Source organism: Thamnophis elegans, chromosome 10 (assembly GCF_009769535.1).
Source record: "Thamnophis elegans isolate rThaEle1 chromosome 10, rThaEle1.pri, whole genome shotgun sequence".
Classification (NCBI taxonomy): Eukaryota; Metazoa; Chordata; class Lepidosauria; order Squamata; family Colubridae; genus Thamnophis; species Thamnophis elegans.
In genome coordinates, this window is record NC_045550.1 from 66,359,359 (window position 1) to 66,379,478 (window position 20,120).

At 39.6% G+C, this 20,120-nt stretch overlaps 1 protein-coding gene across 1 annotated transcript in view; it reads left to right on the forward strand.

Moving 5' to 3' along the window:
• The window catches only part of LOC116513736 (cytochrome P450 2J5-like), a 36,127-nt gene extending 20,923 nt beyond the window's left edge, over nt 1–15,204 (forward strand). The window contains exons 7-13 of the mRNA XM_032224919.1: nt 4,089–4,238; nt 5,317–5,477; nt 5,945–6,121; nt 7,173–7,314; nt 10,325–10,512; nt 12,969–13,110; nt 15,014–15,204. Of these exons, the coding sequence (XP_032080810.1) occupies nt 4,089–4,238; nt 5,317–5,477; nt 5,945–6,121; nt 7,173–7,314; nt 10,325–10,512; nt 12,969–13,110; nt 15,014–15,204 (1,151 nt within the window). The remainder of the gene's footprint in view (nt 1–4,088; nt 4,239–5,316; nt 5,478–5,944; nt 6,122–7,172; nt 7,315–10,324; nt 10,513–12,968; nt 13,111–15,013) is intronic.
• Nucleotides 15,205–20,120: the final 4,916 nt, after the last annotated feature.

Consider the following 20,120-nt stretch of genomic DNA (forward strand, 5'->3'; position numbering starts at 1 on the left):
GTGGCCAATCAGAAACACAGATGTGATCACATGTCATGAAATTACATTTCCCTTAAGGCGGTCTCTGCCTGTATTTCCCAGGATTTAAAGGTTTCTTAAAGGCGACAGCTCTTAATCCCTAAACTCATTAGCTACTGCTGGGGAAGCACAATGTTAACATTGTTATTTATCACTGTGATTCTGTGCACAGTATTTTTCTTTCTGAAACAGTTCCGAAAAAACAAAGACCATCCCCCAGGACCTTCTCCAATTTCCTTATTGGCAGGAAGACTGTTGGAAGGGTCTATCTTGACAGAGGAGACGTTAATGAAGGTATATCTTTTAAAATGCTTAATCAAATAACAGTTGAAATAGGGGGAGCTTAACAGACTTGAACACTAACCAACAAAATTTGCTCAATGATGAGAAACATCAACTATGTTTATTTAGACAAATACACAGGAATAATATAAGTAGTACCTGGTTAAGCAGTGATACTTTTGAGATGGACAAAGGCAATAAGCGTGAGCCAGCAGTATGAAGCAGCTGGCAAAAGAGCCAATGCAATTTTGGTCTGCCTCAACACAGCTATATCAAATTCACAGAAATTGACAGCAATTGCTGTCAATTACATTCCATATATAAGAGTTTTACAGCACTCTCTGAGTTAATTTCATAGAACTTTACAGCACTCTATGAGTTGTTTCCATAGTCAGCATATTGTTCTCAGCTATCTGGTTCCTATTACTGACCTCGGAAGGAGGGAAGGGTGAGTCAAACGTGACCTGGATAAAGATCAAAAAAGAACTTTATAGATTAAAGGCATATGTTGATGATTTGATGTTATTTTTCAAGAATCCATTCAAAGGAACAGAAATATTAATGGGGAAACTAAAAGAATTTGATAAGAATTTGATTAACAAGTATTAGATTTATAATCAGAAGATAAAAATGTTAACAAAGATATGTAAATAGAGAATAAAGAAAATTAATTAAATTGAAGGAGTTAAACCAGTTTGTGTCCATGATATGAGAGATCTGTAAATATTTTCTCAGCGATCCTTCTGATTTGTGCAATATACAAGTCCTCAATGGAAGGCAGGCAGGTGCCCATTGTTTTATTCCTGCAATCCTAATTATCCATTGAATTCTGTACCTGCCCTATTTGGTTGCTGTACCAAACCAGGCAGTTACAGAAGTACAAGCGACAGACTCAATAATTCCTCTGTAGAACTTTATCAACAGCTCTTGAGGCAGCCTGGCTTGATGCGGGAAGATCCTTAGAGTCATTGGTATATATGGTACAGATACAATACTGGAAGTCACATTTAATGGAAATTCACTGAGTTCTGGAGGGGAAAAAAGGCAGGAAGGTGAGAAAGCAAGAGGCAGGAAACTGGAACAGAAGGTCACATATTAATCTGCAATATGCATTGTTGGATCAGGTGAATGGATGAGACAGACTCAGGCTTCAGTGACAAACAACGGCTCTTTATTCGACAACTATTTACAAATCCAACACCGGCCTTTTTGACAGCTAGCCCTTTTATAGGGAGCTGTCAAACGGCTCGGCCAATCGGCTTCCAGTATTTTCCCACCAGATCAGAGGACCTTGGTGGAACCTACCATTTGGCTGTCAGTATGTAATATGCATAATAACACAGAAGATTTATCTTTTCCACTTTGTACAAACTGCAGCTGGCAAAGCAATATGGGAACATTTATTCTCTGTGGGGAGGAAATTATTCTATTATAGTCTTCTCTGGATACCAAACTGTGAAAGAAGCATTAACTAAACATGCAGAAGCCTTAGTTGATCGTCCGGTTACACCATTCATATTGACTATGCTCAAAAAAAGGGGTAAGTTTTGTTCAACTTTGTGGACTTACTATGCTCTTCAGAATTAGAATCTCCATATCCATGGCCAAGACTCGGGTTTTAGATAAAGATGTTGAATATTAGAGAAGTCTGTTGAAGAGAAGCATGAAATGAAAGGAAACATAGATCTTCAGTGACCAATATGAAATGAGGTATTGCACTGTATTTGAAAAACATGTCATAAAGCAAAGTGATTGCTCCATATTAGCTTTGACAATTCTTTTTGTAATTTCACATAGATAGAATTTATTCTTTAAAATGAAATTATTTGGAAGCTCACATGAGGAGCAGGATCATGAAATAGGCAGTGTTTCAGGGGTGGTATTCAGCAGATTCTTACCAGTTCTGGGGAACCGGTAGAGGAAAATTTGAGTAGTTTGGAGAACCAGTAAATACCACCTCTGGCTGGCCCTGCCCCATCTATTCTCTGCCTCGCGAGCCCCAGTTGATGGGGAGGAAATAGGGAATTAGCAGTAACCTTCCCCTGGAGTGGGGTAGAAATGGAGATTTTGCAGTATCCTTCCCCTGCCAGGCTCACCAAGCCACACCCACAAAGTCATGCCAATGCCACACCCACCAAGCCACACCCACAGAACCAGTAGTAAAAAAAAGTTTGAATCCCACCACTGCAGTGTTTAATTGATCAAATCAAGAAAAAGCTGAATTTTTAGCAAATTGGTAAAGAATATATGACCAACATTTAGTTATATTTAGGTTAGGATGATTATTTCAGGTGTTTTTTTAGGTTATAAGAGGTATTATAAGAAGTTTATTATACTGGCTCTATGGAATCCAAAAGATTTAAATCCTCAAACTTGAAAAATGTTAGGATAGGGGCTTGTCCTACCCATCTATGAAGACAAAAGAACATGGATATATTTTGCATAATCAGAAGGAATTCTTTAGTGTTGTCCTCTCCATATAAATCAAGGTTTTGTATGTTATTAAGAATCCAAATTTTCCATTTTTTAACAGTGAGATATTATTTCCCCCCATTTCCTTTTTCTGAAGTATATGTTGCAGTTGAGTATTAAAACTGCGCAGGCAGGGATTGGATTTTTATTCATTTACGTATTAAAGTTATATGTTGCCAATCTCACATGCATTCTTAAGTACAGGAGCAGAAATTAGAGCTCCTTTCTAAGCCACAAATGATCATGACGATATTATTATTATACAATTGTATCACAGCGGCCAGTTGTTTCACCGGATTTGGCATTGGTTACTAGTCGGGCCCCACCCAGGGGCCTAGGACGTCGTAATGTATTTTCGTAATATGCGTGCAGATCCAAGCAGTGCGGCTTTTTGCATTTGACTGATGGTGATTTTGTCAATTTTTAACTGTTTTAAATGTAATTCCAGTGCTTTTGGGATAGCACCCAGTGTGCCAATTACCACTGGAATTACCACTGCTGGTTTGTGCCATAGTCGTTGAATTTCAATTTTTAAGTCCTGGTATTTTGCGATTTTTTCATGTTCCTTCTCGGCGACCCTGCTATCACCTGGTATTGCGATGTCTATGATTGTGACCTTATTTTTCTCAACCAGTGTGATGTCTGGTGTATTATGCGCCAGTATTTTGTCCGTTTGTATACGGAAATCCCACAAAATCTTCACCATCTGATTTTCGGTGACTTTTTCAGGCTGATGTTCCCACCAGTTTGTTGCTGTTTTAATATTATAATTTTTGCACAAATTCCAATGGATCATTTGCACTACTGAATTGTGCCACAATTTATAATCAGTCTGCGTGATTTTTTTACAGCAGCTGAGTATGTGATCAACAGTTTCATCAGCTTCTTTGCAAAGTCTGCATTTCGCATCATCAGAGGATTTTTCGATTTTGGCCTTAATGGCATTTATGCGGATAGCTTGTTTTTACGCAGCCAGGATTAGTGACTCTGTTTCTTTCTTTAATGTACATGTTGTTAACCATAACCAAGTTTGTTCACTGTCCATTTTATATTATTATTATTATACAATTGTATCACAGCGGCCAGTTGTTTCGCCGGATTTGGCATTGGTTACTAGTCGGGCCCCACCCAGAGGCCTAGGACGTTGTAACGTTTATTATTATTATTATTATTATTATTATTATTATTATTATTATTATTATTATTATACAATTGTATCACAGCGGCCAGTTGTTTCACCGGATTTGTTGTTGTTGTTGTTATTATTATTATTATTGGTGTGAGCTATTCTTTCCTTTTAATCTTTGATTATTCAGGTATTGTATTTTCAAATGGTCACACTTGGTTGCAGCAAAGGCGGTTGAGTGTTCTTACTATGAGGAAGTTAGGCCTGGGGAAAACAGGCCTGGAATCTCAAATACAAACCGAGGTTGAGAGATTTTTGGAGGATCTTAGAAGTAAAAAAGGTACCTGATAACCTCAAGTGATATTGTCTCGAGTCTAAATCTGCAGAAATGTTTTAGCACCTTAGTAGTTTTAGTAGTAGAGCCAGGTACCACCTATTCTATACTTGTAGATTTGGTTTCTCTTGCTTAAATGTATTCCTTTTCTCTACATTGAAATTCATTTTGTTCTTTTGAAATCTTTTATTTTTCTGCTTCATTTGAATTGTACTAGACTGGGCTTTTATAATCTCACTTTTCACTTTCCCAAGATTCTTAGGTTGTTTCCCCCCTGAGGATTCTTATCTATGGAACCCTTCTCAAGCTCTATCTTCTCAAGCTCTATCAGCTCTTTTGAAGTCCATGACTTAATATTTCTCTATTGCTTGAGCTTGCATAATGTAGAATTCCAATAATGCATGATCATTCCACCAACAAGGTTCCTATAATTTCAACTCCTTTTACCATTTCATCACTGTTAGTGAGAATGAAGTCCAATATGGCTGAACCTCCAGTTTGCTTCTCGACCTTTTGTGAGATAAAGTAGTCTACCAGGTTTTCAAGAATCTGTTTGCTCTTCTATTTGGTGCAATCCGTTTGATTTTCTACTTCATTTCATTTCATTTATTAAATTTATAGGCCGCCCAATCCCGGAGGATTCCGGGCGGCTTACAACGAAAGAAGAAAAAAGAAAAGCAAAATAAGTTAAAAAAAATAGTTTAAAATTCACAACACACACATACGTTCTAATCGGGGCTGGACCTTAACACTAAGGTCAACAGCCCCAGGCCTGCCAGAACAGCCAGGTTTTAACAGCTTTCCTGAAGGCCATGAGAGTGGGTAAGGTCCGGACCTCTGGGGGTAGCTGATTCCACAGGGTCGGAGCAGCCACAGAGAAGGCTCTCCTCTGGGACACTGTCCGGCTGACGGTATCCGAAGGAGGCCCACCCTGTGGGATCTTATCGGCCGTTGGCCTTTACTAACTTTTTACTCCCGGCACCATTTATTTATTTTTAATAAGCTCTATTAGACCAAATTCCTTTTATTACTAACATGAAAGCCAGAACTAATGTGAATATTAATAAAGGTTTTCTGTCATCAGGACAGCCATTTGACCCATCAAAGTACCTTATACACTTTGTTGGCAATGTGATCTCTGCTTTAGTTTTTGGACATGGTTTTTCCACTGAAGATAACGAGGCTCTGGAATTGCTTGAAACCATGGACGTTATTTCAAATTTTTTAATGACTTCCTCCCATATCGTGAGTATTGTGGTCATTGTCCTTTTTCTTCCCTGAATGGTGCAGAATTAGCCAGAACAATGGACCCATTAGAATTACTAGAATTGTATTTCACTTAATTATTTTTTCTTTTTCATTCTCAAATTGCAATATGTATACTGTTATTTTTAAACTAACTGATCACTAAGCTTAAAGTTGAATAATTTGAAATGTACATGAGGACCATTGGGAGCAGATAATATTGCAGGGTGACAGGCACTTTAGCTCCTCAAATGTTTTGGGATTATAAATTGGGCTGTTGGGTGGCAATATGTATTTAGAGAACTAACCTAGGACAGAAATTCTATACATTTAAGTATTCATTTCAAAGAAATGTGTTCGGTGTCAGATATGGGACAGATCATGAGGCTGAACTGGTAATTTATAGGAATTGGTTTATGAATCATGTGACCTGTCTTGTAACAGGACTTGATTTCTCTTTCTGGTAGATTTATGAAATATTTCCATTTATCATGAAATATCTCCCAGGGCCTCAGCAGAAAGTCTTGTCTGCTGTGGAGCGTGTACTTGCTATTATAAAGAAGAAGATCACATACCACAAGGAATACCAGAATCTGCATGAACCACAGGATTTCATTGATTATTATTTGTTTCAAATGGAGAAAGTAAGTAGCAATAGCAATAGCAGTTAGACTTATATACCGCTTCATAGGGCTTTCAGCTCTCTCTAAGCAGTTTACAGAGTCAGCATATCGCCCCCACAGTCTGGGTCCTCATTTCACCCACCTCGGAAGGATGGAAGGCTGAGTCAACCTTGAGCCGGTGAGATTAGAACCGCTGAACTGCAGATAACAGTCAGCTGAAGTGGCCTGCAGTACTGCACCCTAACCACTGCGCCACCTCGGCTCTTTGTACAGGTAGTCCTCAACTTATCACCCCAACTGAGCCAAAAATTTATGTTGCCAAGTGAGAAATATGTTAATTGAGTGTTGCTGCATTTTATGACTTTTCTTGCCAAGTGAATCACTGCAGTGGTTAAATTAGTAACAAGGTTAAGTGAATCTGGTTTGGAATTGCTTGGCAGAAGGTTGCCAAGAGTGATCTCATGACCATGGGGCACGCCAACCATTCTAAATGTCAAGCACCTGAATGTAAATCGTGATCATGGGGATGCTACAGTGGTCATAAGTCCCAAAGGTGATTTTTTCTCTCTCTCTCTCTCTCTCAAGAGGCAACTGGACTTTCTGGTTTTTCTTTGAAGACGTTTTGCTTCTTATCTAAGGAGCTTCTTCGACTCTGACTGGATGGTGGGGAATGGAAGGATTCATACTTTTATTTCAAGGATTTAATTTTGAAAATTAATTTTTACTACTATATTAGTATAGTATAAAGACAAAATATGATTAATAAAAAGAAGCATCAAATGAAACACTACATCCTTCCATGTCAGTGCAAGCTCAACAATGTGTCTGAATTATTCTTAATGTTTAATTCTACTGGAATTTGTCTAAATTAGGTCTATATTTCACAAATATGCCCCACTTTTATAAACAGTCTCTCACCTTGTTTCATCCTGATGGTTTGATTACAGCTTCAATCTCTACAGAGAAAATGGACCATGAACTAGAGAGGGGAAACACTAGTTTGGGGAAGAAGTGGTAATAATAAGGAAAATATCTAGAAATGACATTTCATCTTTCTCACTGTTAACTTTAGAGCAAGGATGATCCAAATTCTACTTATGACGAAGACAACTTGCTACATTGCGCTGGTGACCTCTTTATTACTGGGACAGACACAACTAGTAGTACTCTGCAATGGGCATTGCTACTTATGGCAACTCATCTGGATATCCAAGGTGACAATAAAGTAGAATTTTTAGTAGGGAACGGCAATTCCTCTTTGACAGTGGTTCTCAACCTTCCCAATGCCATGGCCCTTTAATACAGTTTCTCATATGGTGACCCCCAACCATAAAATTATTTTCGTTGCTACTTCATAACTGTAATTTTGCAATTTTCCGATGGTCTTAGGCGACTCCTGTGAAAGGGTCATTCAATGCCCAAAGGGGTCGTGACCCACAGGTTGAGAACCGATGCTCTATGATGTCACACTACATAGAATATGGGTGTATGTACTGTATGTATTGGAAGGGACCTTGGGGGTTTTGTAGTCCATCCACTGCTGTGATAGGAAACCCTATATCAGTGATGGGGAACAGTTTTCTGGTGCCAAAAGGGCGTGCATGTGCGCAAAAGCATGTGCCTGTGTGGCCACACCCATAATGCAATGCCCTCCCATTCGGCGCATGCACGTACAACTCCCCCACGCTCCCCCCACGCATGTGTGCAGGCCTCACTCAAACCTCCAGAGTTCTCGTAGGCCTGTTGGGCCATTTTCCACCCTCCCCAAGCTTCAGTCAAGTCTCCTAAAGCCTGAGGAGGGAGAAAAATTGTCCCACAGGCCTACTAGAGGTTTGTTTCCTAACTTCCATAGGGCCTGATTTTCACCATCCACAGGTTCTGGAAGCTTTCCTGAATCCTGGGGAGGGCGAAAATGGCATCCCACATCATCTTGAAGGCCGAATGTTAGCTGGCCAGTGCATACATGCCTACTGGAGCTGGCATAGGGCAATGCCTCTCGTGCCCTCAGATATGGTTGCATGTGCCAACAGTGGCACATGTGCCACAGGTTCGCCATCACGGCCCTATACTCTTTCAGACAAATTGTTGCCCAATCTCTTCTTTAAAACCTCCAGTGTTGGAGCATTCACAACTTCTGCAGACAAGTCATTCCACGAATTAACTGTTTTAACTTCCAGGAAATTTTCTACTTACAGTAGTTCCAGGTTGTTTCTTTCCTTGATTAATTTCCATCCATTACTTGAAGGCTTCCAAGAACAGGTTGCCTCCCTCTTCTTTGTGCCAAACCCTTAAATCAGACCTGTCTAACTGGCAGCCCGCAAGTAAGATATGGCCTGTGCAGGCCACACGTACACTGGCTCTGCAAAGGGAAAAAAATATTGTGATACATTACGATCCAGCCTGTGATGTGATTGAGTTTGAAACCTTAGATAGTGGAAGACTGCTATCATATCACCTCTAGTCGTTCTTTTCATCAAACTAGACATATCCAATTTCGCCAAATGGTCTTTATATGTTTTAGCCTCCAGTCCCCTAATCATCTTTGTTGCTCTACTCTGTACTCTTTCTAGAGTCTCCACATCTTTTCTACACTGTGGCGACCAAAACTGGATGCACTATTTCAAGTGTGCTCTTACCAAGGCATTATAAATTTGGGTAACATTTCATATGATCTTGATTCTGTTAATGCAGCTAGGATTGCATTGGCCTTTTTGGCAGCTGCAGCACATTGCTGACTCAAATTTAAGTGGTTATCCACTAGGATTCCAAGATCCTCTCAATTACTACAATTGACTCAGGTGTCACCTACGCTACAACTGTGCATTTTGTTTTTCTTGCCTAAATGTAGATTCTTAATTTTTTCACCATTGAATTTCATTTTGTTAGATGGGACCCAGTGTTCAAGTCTGTCAAGATCCTTCTGTATCTTAAGTTTTTCTTCTGGAGTGTTGGCTATTCCTGCCAGCTTGGTGACATCTGCAAATTTGATGAGTCTAATCCCCCATCTAAATCACTGATGTCCTGGGAGGATAATAAGTTCTAACTCATTCCTCAAACTGGATATAATTTGGGGGAGGGGAAAAGGAATGCCACTCTTGTTGGAAGAATTGTTATTTTTTCATCCTCCTCTGAAATAAATAACTGAATCAATCAATCAGTCAAAGATTTGAGTTTTACAGTAAAAAATAAATAAAGACTGCAAACTTAGCAGCTCTGTCTGGATTATCCTTAAAGGCGGGGGATCATATGCAGCCTGAAGATACACATGTTCTACTGGCTAAATAGAGCTTGTTCCTTTGTCTGTTCTTACCGCCTTGATATTAGTCTCCTTATCATTGAAACTTGCTCCCATCAGCCCTCTTTAGGCTGTTGCACACAGAAGTGAACACAGTGTTCTAGGTGGGGAATCATGTGCCCTGCTTGAGTGATTTGGACCTCCAGGGCTCATGTTCAATGACTTTTCCAACAGATGTAGGGAATAATAGGAGATCTCTAGAAATAGTGGGTTCCCAGTGTTCTTTGGCTTGTCTTCTCAGCTTTAATGCTTCCTGAAGTCACAGTTGTTATGGAGTGAAAGCCACTGTGAGCACTGAGTGCAGTTAACCTCTTGCATCTCCTTCCTGGACTAATCACGTATTGGGAAGTGCTGTTGTGGCCGCAAGGAAGAATAGTAGTACTCTCATTTCTGGAATTTTTTTTTCCTTTCTCCAATTTACCTACAAAGTCCAAGAAACATCCAGGAGAAATAATCCCTGATGCAGATAACCGAATTTGAATAGATCAGTTATGCTGGATGCAGTGATCTAAGACAGAAGCAGTTCTTTCAATACCTTGTTTTTAAAGGGACAGTAAGAATAATGTACTCTCCTGAACAAGGAAAAGAAATCTGAAGGACAAGCAACCCAGAACCTCAAGACATCCTTGTATTACTGTTTGCATGAAGGACTGAATATATTGCTTTGGATTCCAGGAACGGCAGCAGGTAAAGTCTGCAAAAACAGAACAGACTTCTTTAGAAGCAAAAGATCTATGTGATGTGAGGTCTGCCTCTTTCTAATGCTAATAAAGAAAAACCCCGGGCTCCGTGGATTTAATTCCAGACTTGCGCTAGGAAGAATCTCAGTGATTTGGGATCCCCACCCCCGAACCTCACCAACTTACTTATTTTCTGAGATAATTTATAAGGTCTTCAATAAAAGATACTTTTTTTACCCTTTTTCTCAGACAAGGTCTACAAGGAGATAGAAAACGTTTTGGAGCCATCTCACTCCATCTGTTATGGAGATCGGAAGAATCTGCCTTACACCAATGCTGTGATTCATGAGATTATACGAAGGAAATTCGTCACATACGCTGGAGTACCAAGAAAATGTGTGAAGGATTTTTACTTCAATGGGTTTCTCATTCCCAAGGTATGAATCTTTCTGAATTCCAAGTATAACAGAAGAGAATAACAGAGTTGGAAGGGACATTAGAGGTCTTATGTTCCAATCCCTTCCTCAAGCAAAAGACTGTACCAATCCAGACAAATGACTATCCAATCTCTTCTTTAAAATCTCCAGTGATGGATCACTCACAACTCCCAGAGGCAAACCATTCCACTGATTGATTGTTCTTTCTGTCAGGACATTTCTCATTAGTTCTAGGTTGAATCTCTCTTTGGTAATTTTCCATCCATTGCTTCTTGTCCTGCCCTCAGGTTGACTCCCTCTTCTTTGTGATAGTCCCTCAAATATTGGAAGATTGCTACCATGTTACCCCAGCCGTTCTCTTTGTTAGACTAAGCCAGGGGTGTCAAACTCACAATGACACTTTGTCATCACATGACGTATCACAACCTTTTCCTCCTTCGCTAAAATGGGGGTGGGAGTGGTCAGCGCATGACACATCTGGCTCACAGGCAGTGAGTTTGACACCCCTGGACTAGACATACCCAGTTCTGCAACTGTTCCTTATATATTTTAGCCCCCAGCCTCTAATAATCTTTTAAGAGTTCTTTTGAACTTCCACTGTTAGCTAATATTTTGTTGGAATGCAATCTTTCGATCAAAGTGATCCATTTGCTGTTATGCTAAGGGTGTCTTTTAAGGAAGAATGTATGAATGCTGGTTTTGTCAGACATCTGGTTTATCACACTTGGCCAACTTCCAACCCAAAGCTTTCTTCCAGTAGCTCACCTGAGAAGTTTCAATGCCTTATTGTCATTCTTCTTTTAAGTATACCCCACTCAGTTGGCTCCACAACACAAGAGAGTCAATCCAACAACACAAGACCTTAGGCAACACACATAGAAGCACTCACATGCCTGCACTCACTGCTCACTACTCCACTCTTATCCATTACACCTCCTCCTATTGCTCCTCCACCTTACTTCTTGTGAGTCCTACTGCTGGAGAATAATATATTTCTGCCTGTTTTAGGCTACTTCATGCCGTTTCAGTTCCACAGACAAACATAGCACCCCAACCTGCCTCTCTGCTCAACTTTTATAGCCAACAGTTGCTATTAGACTAGGGAAAGACCTTAAAGGAACAGCAGCAGCACAGATGCTTGCCTTAAAAAAAAATATATTTAATAACTGCACTGCTTGAGCATTTCCTGCATAGGGAGACATTCTAAACAATCGTGTTTAAAATTAAATCCTGTTTATCTGTTTATCTACAACCTAAAGCCATTTTTGAAATTTTACATTTAATATGAAATTAAACATTAACCAATGTTTTAAGCACATGCCCAGCTAATTCAAATAAAATATTCCAAGAAAATTCCCCCTTTATCATTGCTGGTGGCTTAAATGGCATTTGCTCATTCATTTGCTGCAAACATGATGTTCGTCCATTGTGTTCGAAGAGGACCTTGACATCTAACAGGTTGTGGGCTGCCTACGATGTCTCCGCAGGTGGCTGGTAAGGCCTATCTGAGCACAAAATGTTCTGCCACATGTCGGGCAGACATGTGCGGGCACCATTGTTGCAGCATTTGCAGCTCTGGCCATAAACATATATAAGGATGGGTTACACCTTTTTAATGTCATACATATCAAATTACCAATTCCCTAATCACTGTGACCTTAATTCCCCGTGCTTGCATAATCTAATTTTTACACTCTCGTGTTATCTTATGCAGGCTTATGTTTGAAATAAAGATGTGCTTTTGATTGCGTAAGATGATCAAACAAACTGTTTAATAAGCAAAATCGTGTCTAGATATTTTTCATTCGTATGTATGTATGTATGTATGTATGTGTCTGTCTGTCTGTATGTCTGTATGTATGTGTGTGTGTGTATATATGTATATGTATGCATGGATGTATGTGTATACATTGTGACATAGAGATTGAACAGATGAAGACAAATATCAGTAATTAACATTAAGGTGCATTAAGGGAATTAACTGTTTTCAGAAAAATATCTAGGTGCTGGCCATTTTGTAGGCAGCCTGTCCTCTCAGACCTATTTTGTTAAATGCTTATCTCTTCTCCTTTGCAGTTTTATTTTTTTAAATGGAAGATTCAGTGACTGACATTCATCCATTCACATCCAAGGTTGCTCCCTCTTGGTAATATAAACGAATTTTGGAAAAGGATATCATTTACCAATATATTAGTATAGTATAAAGACAAAAATATGATTAATGAAGAGAAGCATCAGATGAAACACTATATCCTTCCACGTTAGTGCATGTAGCTCAGTAGTGTAATGAGTGAATGGTTATTCAGCATACAGGAATGAAATCTGTTTCACACACATACCCAAATATGCACACAGACAAAGAATAACAGCTCTGAGATGACATTATTTTGAAATAGGATATATAGAAACTAATGAGATTGTCCAGATTTTTCCACTTGTTTCTTTCTTCATTTTAGGGAGCTACGATTTTACCAGACCTGCGCTCTGTTCTTTTTGATCCTGAAGAATGGGAGACACCTGAGAAATTCAACCCCAACCATTTTCTGGACAAAGATGGACATTTTGTCAGAAAAGAAGCATTTATGCCCTTTGGAGCAGGTAATATGTAGGTTTCTTTTTCTTTTGTAAAAAGAAAGTGTAGGTTTCTTTTCCTGGTAAGGGTTAGGTTTCTTTTGCTTGAAAGGAAAGAGATTGCATTTGAAAGTGTTAAAGGGCAAAATAGCATTTATATACTGGAGATTTGGGGAAAGGTAAATTAAGAATCTTCTTTTCCATTATACAGAACTGGATCAACGGAGGGGGGCGGGATGCAAGAAAACTGAAAGAAACCTTTTGTTATACAATTTCCCCTGACATTAATTAATCTAAGTAAAACTCAGGCATACACATAGCTATCTTAGCTCCAGCCAGTGAGTATGTGGTCAAACCTTGAGTTTAATAATCTTTATTTTTCCTAAAATGAGACAAAAGTCCCAGAGAGGCTGTTTGAAAAATGAGGCCCCAGTACTCTGTACCTTATGGACCCTCCACCCTCATCCCCAGAGCATCTGGCAGGGTTAAAATAGCAATAGCAGTTAGACTTATATACTGCTTCATAGGGCTTTTAGCCCTCTCTAAGCGGTTTACAGAGTCAGCATATCGCCCCCACAGTCTGGGTCCTCATTTCACCCACCTCGGAAGGATGGAAGGCTGAGTCAACTTTGAGCCGGTGAGATTAGAACCGCTGAACTGCAGATAACAGTCAGCTGAAGTGGCCTGCAGTACTACACCCTAACCACTGCGCCACCTCGGCAGAAATACAGTACATCCATGGTGGGTCCAAATGGTGATTCTGCCGTGGCCCTCGACTGTATGCTTCCTTTCTATCCTTTTTTTAAAAAATGGTCCCAGCTTGAAGAAAAGGGAGGAAAATATAAGTGGATCAGGAAATGAGGGCTTCCTTGAATATTTACTACAGCTGGGGAAGGAGCCTCTGAGCTACTGCAGTCACCACTATCAGACCTCACCATCCTGAATCAAGGGCTGACAGTGCCTGGCATCCAAGGACAGTGACTTGGAAGAAGACAATTAGATGAGTCAGAGGAAAGGTTCAAGAAAGAATTAGAGGAAGCTCTTCAAATCGCACATATAAGATGGATCCTTTTATCCCTAAAGCCTGTATGCTGAGGTGTGGGGCAGAATGGCAAGCCATTGGGGATTAAAAAGAGTTCTGCAAAGCAAAGCAATAAAAATATATGGATTATTGCTTTATAGTGAAGCTAATCCAACCATCTGCTCTTAATTATTAGATATTTATTTATTTATTTTGATGCCGTTTCCCCTATAAACTGACTCTGTCCTACAAAGGGATTTCCCCTACAACTGCTTCTTTAAATGTAGCCACTTCTTTTCATTGTTAGAAAATGTAGGGATGCAAAAACCACATACTGGATTGCTAATACCTGTTAGAAAAGAGATTTGAGAAAAATAAAAAGCAATGTATCTGTTGAAGCATGTTAAAATGTGAATAAAATCGCCTTACTCTTTGTTGAGGCAAACATGGTAGTCTCGATTGAGGATTTCTCCTGATAGGGTATGGAAGAGGAACCAGATCCTGGAAAAGTCTCAGCCTAAGACATTGTGTCGTGTGGACTATTCTAATGAATGTTAATGAGTAAATGAGTAAAAAAAGAGAACAGTGCTACAAAAGTGATTTTGCACTAATTAGTTCCTGCTGGTGTCTTCCCACCAACATCTAGTTTCCACAATAGAAACAGAAGCTTGGACTAGATAAGCCTTTGGTTTGAAGGGATACATCTTTCTTTTATGAAATTTATTATAATTATCCAGTGAAGCAGAATCCATTCCTGTCAATTGGTATGGGACTAGTGAGTGAAGTAAGACTTACTCCACCAGTTTGAGATACCTTTTTTGGATTGTTGCTAAATGTGGTAAAGGTCAATGAACAGGTAGTAAAGGTTGCTACCATTCATTTAATGATTTTATTTTATTTTCACTGTAGGTGTTCGGAGCTGCTTGGGAGAACTCTTTGCAAGGATTCAGATTTTCATTATATTCACCAGCCTACTGAGGGCATTTAGATTGCAACCCCCAGAAGGAGTGGAGAAACTCAGTGACAAACCAGTAAATAGAGTAATTAATCATCCCTCTCCTTTTAAGATCTGCGCTGTTCCTCGCTCTGGAACACCATAGAAGGGGAAAATGACTAAATGTTTATTTTATTCTAAAGATCTTACTGTCTTTTTCTCTTTCAAGTATCTGTCACACCAGTATTGAAAAATCAAGGATCTGTCACACCAATAATGAAAAGGTTATTTTTTTTCATTGTCTCTGGAAATAAATTCTTACCCTGAAAAATTGCAGGTAATAGATTTGTATAATAAACCCGATAAATGGCCTGAGCCAGCCCACAGGGGCACAAAATGCCTAACTGAGCTCATTACTGATATGACTCATTTTCTGGCTTTCCAAAATACACCGAACCATAAGATAATGAATCTGCTGGAGTGGGGTGCCCACCCTCAGCCACAGAAGCTCCCTGGAGAAATGTGGGGCAGTTCCTCTCTCTGAGCTGGGAGTGGGGAAACCAGGGATCTGGGGCATCAACTGCCAGGGGGACTTTCAGCCAAGGAAGCTCTTGCAGACAAGTCAGGTATAAATCTGACAAAGGAAAATAAAGGGAAATTTAGCTCATTCATGCTGAGGCTGAGGCTTCTTCCTGCGGTTGAGGTATTTTTATAAGCTTGGTCTCCTTGAAACCAAGCTGACTGAAGAGAAAAAATGGGCACTTATGTTTGTGGTGTTTTTCTTTCAATGGGGAGTGTCAATATCACCTACTTTCTTTGGGTTCTTTCATGAATGGAATAGCAATACATTAATAAACGCAATTAATGCTGCAGCATCTGTGTTTGTGCTTCATGGAGAAATGCAGCTATGCCAGTGCTAATCCGCCATCTGTGGCCAGAGGCCAAAGTGGGAGCAACATCAGAGCCATGAAAACCTCCCTCTTATTGGATTTCTGGCAGAAGGAAGCAAGATGGCTTCTCATGCATCAGAAGCCAGAGGACATCAGGGCCCCTGGATTTTAACCCCAGGAAAGGAATCCAGGTTGTACGAGGGAGGCCTTTCCAGCCAGAGGGCTTCTTTCCTCCTCCATCTTGCCCCTGCTGCCTCTCAGAGAGCTGAGGAAATGGGAGCAGTTCCTCAGCCAAAATCATTGCTGAGGGGAAAATGGCTGGAGATGTTGCTGAGGGGAAAATGGCGGGAAGGCCCTCTGGGGAATGGCAGTTGACATGTAGCATCTCTGCTCTCTGGGAGCCTCACTATTCACCGAAATGAGTCTAAAGGGGGGAAAGGCCACCCTGTGTCCTCTTGGCCTGCTCTGTCCCTTACAAAAGGGGAACAAAGAAAAGGCGATGGAGGAAAAATAATTTGGGCATAAAAATCAGCTGTAGGTGAATGAAATAGAAAGCATCCATCTGGAATGAAAGATCTATTTGCTCCCATATTAATTTTTCCCTGAAAACTATGTTATCTGTTTTCTTAGCATTCCTAGAGGTGATCCAGGAGATGTGAAGTAGCAGGCCATGGACAATGATCCCTAACACCCACATGGGTTATGAAAAGTATTCTCCTGAAGTAACGCCAGGAGACAATGTAACAATAACCTATTATTAAGGTAGCTGACAGCGAACAAAGCAACAAACTTAACTGACAGTCTTTTATATGTGGGCTGTCAAACTGTTAACCAATAGGAAGCCTGCCCGACTTCCACGAGCCTTCACCTGCGCCGGAGTCAACGGATTACTTTTTCCCATTGATTGGCAAGTCTTTCTCGAGACTCCAGGATGTAGCAGGTTAGGAATCTGTGGTCATCTGCCATGCTAACAAACACCTGCCTCAGAGGTTTAGAAAAGAACCCTGGTGCAGACACTGAGGATTTGGAAGAGTGAATCCATTTTTTCTTCAACTTGTCATCCAAAACCCCCTCCAAGGTGGCTGACTTTCCAGGAGACACAGGATATTACCTCCTCAGTGGAATTTGGGCTCTTGGATTTGAGTTGTGGTAGTCTAAGCCAGTGTTTTTCAACCACTGTGCCACGGCACACTAGTGTGCCGTGACATAGTGTAAGGTGTGCCGTGGGAAAATTACTTTATATATAGTCAATATAGGCACAGAGTTAAATTTTTTTAACATTTTCTAATGGTGGTGTGCCTCGTGATTTTTTTCATGAAAAAAGTGTGCCTTTGCACAAAAAAGGTTGAAAAACACTGGTCTAAGCAGGTGTATGTGGGTATGTATGTGTGCGTACAGTTATCTCCTACTCCACAAACATATTTCTAAGATTGGAGTGTTTGGTATAGCAGAAAAATAAGTAAGCTGGGCAGGCATGGATGAAGAATGAGAATGGAATGCTTTCAATTGAGGGACACAAAATATTTTTTCCTTATTTTCAGAGGACATCCTTTGATTGTAGCCAATCACACACACATACACATACCAACATAATAAGAACATGTGAAAAAGCAGCCACAGAGAGTGGCAAGAATTCAGTGTGGTCTTTTATTGTCAAGGACGAAGGTTTGGTGTGTTATAACACAGACCAGTCCGTACCATCTTCCCATTAATTGTTTCTACCAGTATTGGTAAACTTTATGAGTGGTAAATTAAAGCTTTGCTCTGTGGTCTCATCTGTGAAATTGGGTGTAGCCCCAGAGTTATATTCTTGCTACATAGTTGCTGCTCTGATTCAAAGGCATAAGGTTTAATGGTGCAAAATCTGGAAGTAAATAAAGCTCTCTCTCTCTCTCTCTCTCTCTCTCTCTCTCTCTCTCTCTCTCTCTCTCTCTCTCTCTCTCTCTCTCTCTCTCTCTCTCTCTCTCTCTCTCTTATAATATCACTTATAATATTCTTGTATTTCTATATTTCTATTAATCTATTCTATTAATCTAAGAGTCAATTCTAAGTGAATTCCTTATAATTATTAAATATATTGTAATCAAACCATCTCCTTAATTAATCATTACTAATACCAATAATATCTAAAATGATGAAATTAATAATCTTATAGCAATAACAAAACCCAATGACAATAACAATATGTTTCTTTGATAGTAGTATTATAACATTAATTCCTAACATTTAAGTTCAACCTTACATATGACCCTCCTGTATTAAGTAATTATATAGATATTCTGAGTCTCCTTGGTCCATTAAATTTTCTTTCTCTCTCTCAGATTGTTTCTTTTAATAATGTCCAAAGATTAACATCAATGTTCTCCAATAGTCAGGTCTCTGTTATCCAAGGGGTATAGTCACCAAAAATTCTGTTTTCTCTTGAGGTATAGGGGAAAGACAATTCCAGATTTTGCCAGTAGATGTCGCTCTTCCACGAGCTATCTAGATACAGACTAACAAGATGCAGACCTAACAAAATACACTGTCATGTTATGAGTAAGCTACTACACTACTACAGTAGTGGCCAAAATTGTGGAAATCTTTTGGGAAAAGTGTACTTTTGAGGTTTGATGGCTAATAACCTCACTTTTTTTTAGAAGTACCATAAAATTATATATCAATGGAAAGATAATTTAATCAAGAATGCAATGCAACAATTATCTGTATTCTATGAAAAGTTATAGCCAAATATAGCCAGAAATAAAACCCAGTTAAATAGAAGCAATCATTCAATCTTGGTTTCACATTGTAACAGTTGCAGAACTAAAAGACTTGGTTTACTCCATGGGAAGATGATTCATGCTAAAGGTTACCCAACTAAGTATTAATTGACATGGTGATAGTTTTTCTATATCTCATTTTTTCTACATGTTTCACTTTTCTTCTTTATAACTGCTATTCTAATAGCAAATCTTTCATAAAATTTATTGCATTACATTCTTGGTTAAATTATCTTTCCATTGATATATAATTTTATGGTACTATTCCAAAAAAAGTGGTGTTATTAGCCATCAAACCTTTAAAATCCTGTACACCTTTTCCAAAAAGTTTCCACAATTTTGGCCTCTACTGTATTGTCTATGGCAGTGGTTCCCAACCTTTTTATCGCCGCGGACCGGTCAACTTTTGATAATTTTACCGTGGCCCGCTGAGGGGGGGGGGGCGTTGATTGTTTATATTTTAGATTGTTTTGATTTAATAATTTTAATTTAATTGTATTTAAACATGCCTTCAAAATAAAATACAGTTACACCAAAAAATGAATATAAAGTGATTTAACATTTTAACTCATTAGAACGCTAAATCAATGAGAACCCTGAGCTTGTTTCTTTGCAACGAGACGGTTCCATCTGGGGATAATAGGAGACAATGACACCCGAAGTGTGTTGCTTATGTCCAGTGTATTCCGTTGTTTTGTTTTGGTTGCTGTCACTGCAGAAAACCCTGCTTCACACAGATAGGATGTCAGAAATGGCAATAGGGATTTAAGTGCTGTGGTGGCAATCTCAGGGTATTCCACCATGACTTTAATCCAGAACACCGGCAGAGTTGTTGTCTCGAACGTAGTTTTAAGGCCACCGTCATTTGCAATCTCCAGCAGTTGACCTTCTTCTTGCACAGACATGCTAGATTCGCCTGGTTTGTTGACAAATGGGTCTCAGATCCATTTCTTACCAATTCATGGGTCTTTTGTGGTTGGGAAGTAGCGCTCGAACTCTTTTAAAAGCAAAGACAGGTGATCGTGCACCAACTGGGAGAATGAATGCTTAGGCTCACCTAAAATCCCCGCTAATGTCTGAAACATGTCCAAAATGCCTCTGTTCACGCACTGTCCCCACAACTCCAGTTTGGCTTTAAATGCAGCTACTTTGTCTGCCAACTTGAAAACAGTTGTCATTTTCCCCTGAAGGGATAGATTGAGTTCATTGAGCAGGCTGAATATGTCACACAGGTAAGCCAGTTTTGCAACCCATACCTTGTCACTGAAATGTGCTGCCACGGTGACTTCTTTTCTGAGCGAAATCTTTGCAATGGCTCTCGTAATTCAAATACTCTGGTTAGCAATTTTCCTCTGGATAACCATCTTAATTCTGTGTATAAGAGAAGGCATCTGTCTTCTGCGTCCATCTCCTCACAAAGCTGCTAAACA